This window comes from Ipomoea nil, unplaced genomic scaffold, assembly GCF_001879475.1.
Source record: "Ipomoea nil cultivar Tokyo-kokei standard unplaced genomic scaffold, Asagao_1.1 scaffold1096, whole genome shotgun sequence".
Classification (NCBI taxonomy): domain Eukaryota; kingdom Viridiplantae; phylum Streptophyta; class Magnoliopsida; order Solanales; family Convolvulaceae; genus Ipomoea; species Ipomoea nil.
This window is the reverse complement of record NW_017617524.1, coordinates 706,053-719,040: the sequence shown is the minus strand read 5'-3', so window position 1 is coordinate 719,040 and position 12,988 is coordinate 706,053. Positions and strand designations below refer to the sequence as shown.

General features: G+C 38.5%; 1 protein-coding gene across 1 annotated transcript; it reads right to left on the bottom strand.

The window, feature by feature from the left end:
• Window positions 1-334: 334 nt before the first annotated feature.
• Window positions 335-1,294, bottom strand: LOC109183032. Its single transcript, XM_019333248.1, has one exon. It carries the CDS (start codon window positions 1,292-1,294, stop codon window positions 335-337), a length of 960 nt encoding a protein of 319 aa, XP_019188793.1.
• Between the last annotated feature and the right edge of the window lie 11,694 nt (window positions 1,295-12,988).

The following is a 12,988-nucleotide window of genomic DNA, read 5'->3' as shown; positions in this document are numbered from 1 at the left end:
ATGTTGTGGTTTTTTGGACAAAATAAAAACACTAACAAACTCCCCCTTTGGCTATTATTTGGCAAAACAACTCGACTAAGTACCAAAACGTTTAGCTAGAGATATAAAAGAGAATAACTGATAACTGTCGCATAAAGGGAATAAGTCTGAAATACAACCCATAAAAGAAATAACAGCACACAAGCCGTGCTGGACAAAAACAAGTAACATTCTTCACAAAACATGGGGCCTTCACAAAACCACGCCCAGACAGCCCCAGAAGATACAATCACAACAAAAACTCCCCCTGAGTTTAGGCACTCCCCCTTTTTGCCAAATATAGACAAAGGAACTATTAAGCATTCGAGGGACCTTCACTATCAGACTTCACAGTCTCAGCAGCAGCAGACTCGGTCAAGCTTAATCGAAGCAGAACAGTCGCAAGTTCAGTATGGGCTGCATTGAGCTGATTCGTGATAATGCCATTAACGATCTCTAGCTCAGACACCCGAGCCTTCAGACGTAGGGACGGCTGAACATCCCTCGCATGTGGCGAGTCCTCAACAGTAGTGTCAACGTCAGAAGATGGAGGAGCATTAACAGGTGCAACATCTAAGATATGCTTGCCAATCAAGAGTCGCGGATCAACAGTGTAGAGCAGAGTTGGAGTAATAATCTCACTTGGCGTTGGTACTAGGCCCTGCGACGTCAGAACTCCAAAGATAAGATTAGGATAAGGCAGTCTTACCTTCTGTTCCCTCGGATGAATCAGGGTGAGAAAATGATAGAAGATCCACTTCCCCAGATCAATGGACATTTTGGTGCCAATTCGGAACAAGAGAGCAGCCAGTTGCTTCCCAACAGTATGAAAATGTGCAGAGGGGAGCCAATTGTGCAGTGCAATACGATGCAGGATAACATATTTGGAGGTAAGCACCGAGCTAGACAGAGTGTCAATATCACATGTAAGCCGTACTGGAGTCTGACCACCAGTAAGAGTCCTTGCAACCAAATCCCAATCTGTAATTTCTTCTTCGTCAACAGCCTTCAACCCGTAGTAGTCATTGATCATGTCCGGGCCGAACACATACCACTGCCCTCTGATAGAAATCTGATGGCACTGTGTTCTAGTAAGGTTGTCAATTTCCTCATTCAGATTGCAGTAAAACTCGTAGGTCAACAACTTCGAGTAGGGACAAATAGATGTTACAGTCTTCAGAAGGCCAACCTCACTCAACAGTGTTAAAATATCACAGAAAGAATTCAACTGATTCTCATCAACTGATCTCTGAACTATAAGCTCTCGTCTCACCATAGTAGATCACTTGCCTTGAGCTGTAGCTGAAACAAACTGTGGCTTGTAAATGGTGGTGTTATGACTGTCAGAAGCAACTTGGACATCAGGAGTGACACTCCGTCCTCTTGACCTTATTGTAGCTTTCATTTTTCTGGTAGCAGTGGTGGAAACAGTCGCGGGGGCCTTTTTCTTGACTGACGATCTCAGGGTTTTAAACACTTGTTGGACAGGTGGGTCACTTTCAGCCTTCACCGACTCAGCTGATCTTCTTCTTTTGTCTCGTTGAACAGTGTCAATATTATCATCACCAGTTTCCACAGCTACTCTTTTTGGAACACCTTTGCGTTTGGATTTCCTTGTTTCTCTAGCAGGAGAATGATCAGTAGGACTTGGAGAAACCGAATTGCTCTTCTCAGACACAGGAGCAGATGAAGATGCAAGAAGTTTGGAGACTTCTCTAATTTTGAATGTAGTGGAGTCTAGATGTGCTATCTCTTCCACTGTAAGGGATCTAATGGGATCAGACGATGGGGCTTGTAGACCATACACTTCAGCCAGAATTTTCTCATCATCACTTTCTATCTGCACAGAGGGATCATTAGGATGGATAACTCTGTATGGCTCAGGTACAGAGGCAGAGGGTAAACCCGCAAAGTGACGAATGTGATCAAGACTTTCAGCCAAGGTAGTGGATGTATAGACTGGAACTCCATCAATCGAATCAGAGGGACGATGACTTGTACATTTTTTAGCTTCAATCTCAGCAGATACGTTAGGTGGATCATCAACTGGGCAAACCTCAACCGGGGACTTAACAACGTCAGACACAGGAACAACAGAAAGCGCAGAACGCTCAACATCAGCAAAGTAGACAACCAGACTCAAATTATCGACCTTATCAGATTTTGGAACTTTTCCCTCAGACTCACTGTCAAGAACAACTTTTGCAGACTCAAATTTTTCAGAAGATAAAAGGTGTGGATCATCAAATAAAGAGGACTTAGCAGATAGTAACGTATTCTCATTATCAGATTGTGCAATAGGTAGAGCAGACTCAATATCATCAGAAAGTAATTCAGCAGGCTTATCAGGGGAAATCTCAATAGGAGTTTCAGAAGTATTAGACCTTTTTCGTAGAATCTCAAGACGATGTTTGGCTTTGTCCTGTGCAGCCTGAAGGTAGAGAAGTCGAGCTTCTGCCCGTCGACGTGAGACTTCTTTCGATTCCAGAGCTCTCTGGGCAAAATATTGGAGGAAAGCCCCAGCACGGTTCCCATCTTCAGGTTCAGCAATGGAGGCAGGGCTAACATCGTCACTTGCTTCTGAGGCCAACATCAGAAGATCGCTTGATCATCGTCCGACTAGTCCGCATAGAACTCAGGGTAGTCTGAAATCACCGTGACTATGATCTCGTCGCGGAGAGCAGAGTCCAGTTTCAGCTTCTTCTTCATTGCGAGTTGGAGGAGTGTTTTCACATGCTTCGTTGCGGTTTCTGGTGTATGGATTTTCCTTCCCAACTTGATAATGATATTTCTCACTGCATCCGCCATAGTTGTGAGATTTGGGAATGAGAAGAGAGAAACCCTAGGTAGAGAATCAGTAAGAGATTAATAGAGAGAAATGTAGTGTTTAGGACTCTTCTCCCATCAATATTGACCCGATGAAATATATAATCCCAAGGGTGACGAACACTATTCAATGCGGCTGTCAGAATACATGCAGCTGTGATGTGATTGACGCAACGGTATAGCTTCTTTTCAGGGATTAAACGGAAGATTTGAAATTTGAATGAGGCAAATTAATTTTGGTAACCAAGGTTAAGATATTATCTCAACAAAAATAGAAGAGAGATTAAAAAGGAAGTCAAAGATGTAATTTTGACCCGAGATTGAGACCATCATACACTCTCCTTCTGTATTATCATTCTGCCTTACTAATCAACCCTGCAGATCTGAGAATCTCAAACCGATTTGCGTCTAGAGGCTTAGTCAGTATGTCAGCCAATTGCTTGTCTGTTTGAATATATTCCAACTCTATCTCCTTTGATTCTACCAAATCTCTGATATAGTGATGCCTTATATTAATATGCTTCGTTCTGGAATGTTGAACTGGGTTCTTTGAAATGTTTATTGCACTGACATTGTCACAGTAAAGTGTCATAGTCCTTTGAGTGAGACCATAATCTAGAAGCATTTGCTTCATCCAGACCAGCTGAGTGCAACATCCTCCAGCTGCTATATATTCTGCCTCCGCAGTACTTAGAGAGATTGAATTCTGTTTCTTACTTAGCCATGATACTAAATTCTTACCAACAAAGAAGCATCCACCTGATGTCCTCTTTCTGTCTTCAATATTTCCTGGCCAATTAGCATCGCAGTAAGCCATCAGACTGAGTTCACTGTCCTTGGAATACCATATCCCATATTGAATTATTCCCTTGATGTATTTCAAGATACGTTTAGCAGCTATCAAATGTGACTCTTTGGGATCAGACTGATATCTTGCACACATCCCAACACTGAACATTATATCTGGTCGACTGGCGGTTAAATAAAGCAGACTTCCAATCAGACTTCGATAGACTGTGTTATCAACTGATGGGCCAGTATCATCTTTTGATACCTTTGTGGAGGTGGGAATAGGAGTCCTGGGTGTTTTGCATGAATCCAGATCAAACTTCTTGAACAAATTCTTAGCATACTTTTCTTGTGAGATAAAGTAGCCTTCAGGACTCTGTTTAACTTGAAGTCCTAGAAAATAAGTCAGTTGACCAACCATGGACATTTCAAATTCTTCATTCATGACTTTCACTAAGTCATCAGTATATTTCTGTAGAGTAGATCCGAAGACAATATCATCGACATAAATCTGAGCTATAGTAACATGACTTCCAGTGGTTTTAACAAGCAAGGTTTTATCGACACTCCCTCGATTATACCCATGATGCAACAGATACTGTGTCAGACGTTCGTACCATGCCCTTGGAGCTTGTTTGAGCCCATAGAGGGCTTTTCTGAGTTTGTAGACATGCGTTGGATGAATTGGATCTTCAAATCCTTTAGGTGTTGCCACATAAATATCTTCATGCAGGTAACCATTCAAGAACGTTGTCTTAACATCCATCTGAAACAGTGTGAATCCCAGAATACACGCTACTGCCAATAAGATTCTGATTGACTCCAGTCTTGCAACAGGAGCAAACGTTTCATCATAGTCAATTCCCTCTATTTGGGTATATCCTTGAGCAACTAAACGAGCCTTGTTTCTTGCAATGTTACCGGCTTCATCAGTTTTGTTTTTGAAGATCCACTTTGTTCCGATTATGTTAACACGGTCAGGTCTTGGTACCAGATCCCATACATGATTTCGTTCAAACTGATGTAGCTCCTCTTGCATTGTCTTAACCCATAAGTCATCCTGCAAGGCTTCCTTCACATTTTTTGGCTCTAGTTTTGAGGTGTAGCAGGCAAAGTCGGATATTTCTATCAGATTGCTTCTCATCCGACTCCTGGTGTTCATTCCATCTGATGGATTACCAATTATGTTGTCTGATGGATGATTTTTCTTAGTTCTGGTGGGCTTATTCTTACCATCACCATCCGAGAGTGAGTTTTCCTGTTCAGGGCTTTCTTTATCTTCTTCTAACGAATCATGTGTGTCAGACAGTTTGGTTTTATCAACTGTTTTTAACGACTCACTGATAGGGAGATCTGTCTCTGGATCAATCACGGATGTTTCATCTGATTCTTCTGGATTATCATCTATAACAACATTCACTGATTCCATGACTGATTGCGTTCTTTTGTTGTAAACTCTATAAGCTCGACTGTTTGGAGAGTATCCAAGAAAGATGCCCTCATCTCTCTTGGGTTCAAACTTTCCTCTTTGTTCCCTATCAATTAGAACATAGCATTTTGTTCCAAACACATGAAAGTACTTCAAATTTGGCTTCTTCCCTTTCCATATCTCATATGGTGTCTTAGACGTACCTGGTCTGAGATAGACTCTATTCACTGTATGACATGCTGTGTGCACTGCTTCAGCCCAGAAACGCTGTGGCAGATGCGATGCGTGTAACATCACTCTAGCCATTTCCTGTAAGGTCCGATTCTTTCTTTCCACCACACCATTCTGTTGTGCTGTTCGAGGAGTCGAGAACTCATGAGCTATCCCATTTTCAGAACAGAAATCTGAGTATAAGGAGTTCTCAAACTCTTTCCCATGATCACTTCTCAGTCTTTGGATTTTTAGAATGGGCTCGTCTTTTTATTTTTGTACTCTTATGCATAGAGTTTTGAAAGCATTGAATGCCTCATATTTTTCTCTCAGAAAGTATACCCAACTGAAACGAGAGAAATCATCTACACACACAAAGATGTATTTCTTTCCGCCAATGCTTTCAGTCTGAGTTGGTCCCATAAGGTCTATATGAACCAATTCTAGACATCTCTCAGTAGTGATTAACTTTAATGCTTTGTGAGGAGCTCTTATTTGCTTTCCAATGGCACATGCACCACAAACTCCTTCCTGTTCTATTTTGAGCTTAGGTATCCCACGTACAGCATCTAATTTGATCATTTTGTCCATATCTATGAATTTTATGTGTCCCAATCGTCGATGCCACGGTTTTGATTCGTCTGTTTTAGATATTAGAGATGCAGTTTCATTTGTCAGAACATAACAATTGTCAGAAGATCGTGTTCCTTCCATTACCACTTGATCTGATTTATCACGGACTCTGCACCAGTCACGATTGAAGCACACATTCCAATTCTGATCACACAGCTGACTGATGCTAATAAGGTTTGCTTTCAGGCCACTCACTAAGAGAACTTCGTCCAGATGTGGCAAGCCTGGTACATTTAGGGTACCTTTTCCAACTATATTTCCTTTTTGTCCGTCCCCATACGTAACTGATCCATTGCTAGGTTGAACTGCCATGAGACACTTGACATTCCCAGTCATATGTCTGGAACACCCACTGTCGAAATACCATCTTGCTTCAGTCATAGAGGCGGTCAGAACGATTGTGGGATAGCATATTACTTCTGATTTCCTGACCCAAACCTGTCTTGTGAAGGGAGTAATAGACTTGTTCTGATATTTCTCCTTCCTCTGATCTCTGTAGAAGAAGTAATATTCAGGTCGGGTGTGTCCTTTTCTTTGACAGTAGTGACAGATGGGTACGAATTGTCTAACTTTTACAAATTTAGTCTTGAACCTTGAGTACTGAGATTGAAATTTGACTCTGCCAGACTCAATCTCAGCAATCCAATTGTGCATGGTTCCTTTCTGATTTAACTGAATTGACCGTGATGATTGACCTTGTTCATAACTATGAACCGGTTTACTAACTGATGTACCTTCTTTGATAAACACAGGTGCTGTCTTCGAGGACTCTCCTCGTTCAAAATCGAGTCCCTTTTTATCATTGGGATTTCGACCAGAATCCAGAATTTTGTCTAAGGTAGAAGTGGCATCCATCATCTTGATGTTCTTCTTTAGATCCTCCAGTTCTTTTATCAATTTTCCCTCTCGAGATCTTATCTCAGTAATAAGATATTCTTTTGTGACAAGTTCAGTGTTTAGTTTCTTCAGGAGTTCATCTCACTGCTTCAAATCTTCATTCAGATTCTTATTAACTTTCACCAGTTGTTCCAAACTTCCAACTAGTTTAGCAAATTCCATTTCTAGTTGAATATGCCTCTCTTCAAAGTCATCTGATGATATGTACGATTCTTCATCGGTTTCATTCTCTTCTGATTGGTTCTCTGTAGCCGTGGAGAAGGCCACGAAGTTTCCCACATTGTCATCAGACTGGTCATTTGCTACTTCCTCCTCATCATCACTTAGGGTCGCCACAGACATAGCTTTCTTCCTTTTGAAATAAGTTGCACATTCAGATTGTATATGTCCGAATCCTTCACACTCTCGACATTGCACTGATAGGTTTAGAGGTCTAACTGTGTCAGTTGAATTACTTCTGATTTGTGAAGGAGGGCGTTTCTGTTTTCTGATATGAGGAGTTCCCACTTTTGTACTCTGTCCTGTTAGGTTGTCCTTGACTCCTTCGATTGAAGCCTTTCAATATTTTCATAAAATTCTTTGTTAGAAAGGCTAAAGCTTCATCATCTATGTCATCTGTGTCAGATTCTCGATCAGCTTCAGCAAAAAAAACCACTGAGTTGCCTTTTCTGCTGACTGCAGGTTCATCATCAGCCAACACTTCAAGTTCATAAGTATGTAAACTTCCCAAAAGTTCTCCCACAATCTTCTTCTCCTAGCCTGTGTGTTCCTGAATTGCAGTAACTTTCATTCGGAAACGTTTGGGTAGAGATCGAAGTATCTTTTTTACCACTCTTTCATCAGTAAAAGGTTCACCAAGTAATGAAGCTCTATTCATCAAATTCTGAACCCGACTGTGAAAAATTGAGATCGTTTCCTCTTCACCCATCCTGAGAGCTTCAAACTCTGACAGCACCAACTGACGCTTTGACTGTGTGACATCATTGGTACCCTCGAATCTGGTTTCAAGGATTTCCCATACTCGTTTTGCTTCTTTTATCCCGATGACTAAGGTAAAGACTGATTCATGCAGAGATCCTACAATAGAATTCAGTGCTTTATTGTTCAGATAAGAGGACGACATCTCATCTTCAGTCCATACCTCTATGGGTTTGACCCCAGCAGTTCCATCAGCATTCTGAATATTCGGAGGACTCCATCCAGTGAGAACAGTACGATAAACTCTGGTACCTTGTGCCTGAAAGTAAATCTCCATTCAAGCCTTCCAGAAAGAATAGTTGTGACCATCCAATTCTGGTGGTTTCATACTTGCATCCATCCTGAATCAAAAGACAACCAGCCAAAACACACACGCAGAGAGCAGACTAACCGCCAACAGACAACCAAGTAAACAACTTCTTAAAGAGAGAGCAATGCAAAAAGTTCTTCCCGTAAGGATCAAGTCACTATGTAGACTTAAAAGCTCTGATACCAGCTGTAATTTCTGTATTTGTGTTATTAGGGTGTCTAGATAATATTTTAGTATGATTCTGTTTGAGTGATTGACTTAGCACTGTCGTAGATCAGCCAGTAGATCAGTGAATAGTCTTGGTGCGGAAATTAAATCAAACAAAAGTAAAAGACACAAAATATTGTTTACCCATTTCGATACAACAGTATCTACGTCTGGGGGGCCACCATCAGTGAGTCCAATCCAGTATCTCAACAGCAAATCAAACAGACGGTAAGAGAAAACCTTCTCACCTAATGTGTGCTACACACCACACGGTAATACCCAATCTTTTGAAAGCTATAGAGGATTGTCGAGCTCGGAGATCCGTACTTCAACGTCCAAAGTCCCTTTGGAGATCCGTATTGTTGCTGTCCGTCTCGCTGACCCACTCACCACTGTTCCCACAGTTGTATGGAATACGGTGCACTGATTTAAGCTCTGTAGAAATTCTTCCCAAGAGTCTTGTTAAACTCAGATCATCAATGGTGTCTTGAGAAGATGAGAACTCAAAGTATTTTCTTTGTAATTCGTGGAGAGAGATCTTTTGACATTCAAATCTTGAAAGATATTTCTTGTAAAGCTCCTCTCTATTTTTTTTCTCTCTCACTTTTTTCCCATGTAAACAACCAGTATATATAATACTTTGAGTCTTGGATGACAAGTAATCTTCTAGGCTTTCCTTGTAGACAAAGATTACTTGCCATTGTTCCTTTTTGGCAATTATGACTTCATCAAGAATGGTTTCTAAAACATCAATATGGTAACTACTATGCTGGTCATAAAAGCTGTGAAATTCAACTGCTAATTTCCAAAACTCGACTGGCGTAGTGACTGTTCTGCAAGATCATCACTCAGTGACTGTAACAGGCACAACTTGTCCTATTTAGTTTTGCCATAATAATTTGCCAATTACAAGTTGGGGTTTACAAAATTTAAACACTAACAAACTCCCCTTTGGCTATTATTTGGCAAAACAACTCGATAAAGAATAATACAATTAAACAACCAAAAAACTTAAGCAAAAAGCAGTTACAATCATAAAGGTAAACCCCCTTCGAAACCAATCAGTTGCCTCTAAAGAAACTGCATCAAAATATCAAACTCCCCCTCAATGTATACTACTCCCCCTTTTTGTCAGAATAATAGGCAAAGTAAATCAAGTAGCAAGGGGTTCCTCCTCATTGACCCAATCATCAGTAACAACGTCTGGTTCAGCATCTGACTCAGCAAGTAGATTTCTCAATCATGTAGATTCAGCAAGTAGATTCCTCAATCAAAAACTTCTCATCAATACTCCCCCCAATTCATCCAAGAATATCACAAAATACATAAATTCTAATTCCCTTACGGATCAAGTCATTATGTAGACTTAAAAGCTCTGATACTACATGTAATTTTGCATTTCCTCAGTTTAAGATTATTATTAGAGATAATCGACTGATGAACTAGACTGACTGATTCAGAGACGTGAATTGTCAGTCAGTTAGTTAGATTGTAGATTAGTTTATAGAGGAAAACTAAAGCAGATAATAAATCAACACATACGATGTTTACCCAGTTCGATACAGTGTGTATCTACATCTGGGGGACGATTACCGAGGCGTCCAATCCACTAACTCATAACCAATGTACAAAGGTAGAGAAACAACAATCTCACCCAAGTGCCCCACACAAGGTACGTACCCAGTTTACAAAGGTTTAGTGGATTGTTGAAGTCGGAGAGCCACGCATGCAGAAGTCCAATGAAATCCCTTCAATTGGAGAGCTAACTCTGATGCAGTCCGCTTAAATGACGCAGTCCCACGTTGTTCCCACAACTGAGTGATCTTTGCGTCCTTTCGTTTAAGCAACGTTAGTTCTTCTAAAGTTCTTCATCATAATCACTAAGAACTTATTATCTTGAGAAGAAGCATGATAATCAAATATATGTGTCTCTGTGTAGCATGGAGTGTTTTTGTCTTCTTAAACTCGTAACCCTAATTCTTGACCGAATGAGGATACTTATAGTTCCTTGGTAAGAACACTCTCCAAAAATATCTTTGATTGTAGATGGTAGGACAATTTGTGAAGAATGCAATCTTAAAGATTCGGTCCATACCTTTCAAAACAGATCCGCTGATATTCTTTCCAAAACTGTCTTCTCAAACCGCGTTCAGCATTTTGGAAACATCTCCCTTTATCAGATCTTCAGTGTCAGTGCGTATGTTGATGAACCTGATCAATCAGTCTTCTGTAAGAGTAAACAGACACCAAGCTAAACCCTATCTTAGTTTGCCATAATAATATTGCCAATTATATGTTGGGGTTTTTTTGGACAAAATAAAAACACTAACAATTGTTAATGGTTTAGCGTTTCAGGGTTATACTTTTGCAGTTAGGGGTTACTGTTTAGGGTGATTGGGTTTAGTGTAAGGATTTATGGGTTAGGGGTTAGGGTTTAGTGTTTAGTAATTAGGGGTTAGTTTGAGGTTTTATGGTGTATGGTTTTTTCATGTAGTGTTTAGGGGTTAGGGTTTAGATGTTGACACGGTGAGGCGGTTGTGTTGGTGTAGTGGTGGCAGATATTGTGAGATGTTGTGAAAGTGGCTGTGCATTTTGATTGTGGCTTAGGCTTGTAGATGTAGAATTTGTTAATTAGTGTTACAATGTTAGTGCATCGATGTTGTAATTCTAGTGCATCCTGTTGTTAGTTGTGGTGTATTATACTGTCATTAATTAGAATTTGTTTGTCATGGATTTTGTTTTGTCTCTTTTTTATTTTATTTTAGTTTATTTTTTACTTCTGAGTGTGGGTATTAATATTAGCGATTGAAAATAGTTGTTTGTTTCCATCCATATTGTTAGAGGCAGCATTCAAAAAAAAAAAAAAAATATTGTTAGAGGCAAAACAAGCTTGTAAAGCAAAGTCTGAAAGGAATGTTCACCTTTTTTTGTTTATGATACTTTTGGATGGACTAATTTTGCCTTGGCTATATATTTTCCTATTATAATATACTAATAATATCCTTAATTTCAAGAGATATATGCGTAGATCATAGTCGTGCATATATATCTTGATTTTAATTGTCCAAGTTATACCATAGTTCTTACTTAGGGCATGATTCTCATGCGAGTCCGATCCTCTCTCTCTCTCTCTCTCTCTCTCTCTCTCTCTTTATATATATATATATATATATATATATATATATATATATATATATATATATAAACATAAATGTGCAATCCAAATATCAACTTAGACTTTTAGTTGAGATGGAGGCATGGAGCACATGCTTCAATTATTCTCAAGCCACATTGAAAGATTTTTTTAAAATGATATTTTACGTTAAAATTTCACATTGTGATTGGAACATTTTTATTAGTTATTACTTATTATTCTGAATAGAGTAATTATATTATTTGTATCCTTAGAATTTTTGGACTATATATATAATTTTTATATAATTATTTTATAAAGGCGAGGTCTCAAGTATTAGGACTCTAAGTATGTGAGTCAGTTTATATTTACTTACCGCAGTCATTCTGTGTCTCTTCCTTGTATATATTCTCATTGTCTGTATTCTTTGTAATTACCTTATTCAATACAATTATTACAGTTCTCATCTGGTATTAGGATTGACAAAATTGTTGAATCGATGCTATTGATAGGTTTTAGATTGTATTAAAAAAAATTATTTTATGTTGTATTCCATTCTTAGATTATTATTTGATTAAACATTATAAATTGAAAGTTAGTTTCTTGAATTTGAAATTGGAATAAGTTATTTTATTTTAATATTTTGAGTGCAACAAGTCCTATTTGGATTCAAAATACATTCCAAACACGATAAACAGTCCAAGGAAATATTCAACTGAAGAAGCTAAAGATACTTGCAAGAGCCCAAGAGTTGCATACATTGAAAGTTCAGAAGTTGCTAATCTTCAAATTCCATATTTACTTTTGGACTATTACATCATTTTTACAATTCTTTTTATTTGCGAGAAAGTTCACACTCGCTACTTAAAGGTGTGTATTAGGAAAAGCCCGTCTTACAATCCTAAGACAAAAAACTATAAAGAGATAAATGAGTCTAGGTAGCACATTCAGTGGACAATTTTATTTATTTATTTATTTATTTATTTATTTATTTATTTATTGCTACATAAATTTAATCCTTTTGATCAAATCCTTTGTAGAAAACGGTTGTTACAACAGGTTGTCTATGTGATTTTAGTGACGCCAATTCGCCAAATAAAGAATCGATTTCATTAAAAATAGATTCATTTTTATTTAATTTTTTTTAGATAACAATAGAAATTTGCAATCACTAACTCGAAGGTGTGTATGGGGCAAACCTTCATTCCTATGTAATAGTTCATAAGCCACACCCGAGAAGTAAGTATGTGCGATAGGCTCAACCAAGAGACTAGAATAATTAAGATTCTTATTTTTGTCTTATTCGTAGGATAAGATAATATTTAGGATGTGTTTGGTTCATGAGTTTAGCTATTAGGAATGAGAATCAAAGTCATTGTTATTGTATAGTTGACATGCAGGTTTCTAGAACAATACTGTGAGATTTGATTATCCCCTTAATTAGAAAACTCATTCCCTAATAAAATAAGTGTTTCATTCTATTATTTCCCTTCTTAATTGGTAATTTGATTTTTAAGTTTGGATTAATGTTTTTAGATTTTTTTTTTTGTTTTTGTTT

Coding starts and splice junctions, on each gene's coding strand:
- LOC109183032 (XM_019333248.1), bottom strand. CDS start 1,294: ATGGTGAGACGAGAGCTTATAGTTCAGAGATCAGTTGATGAGAATCAG.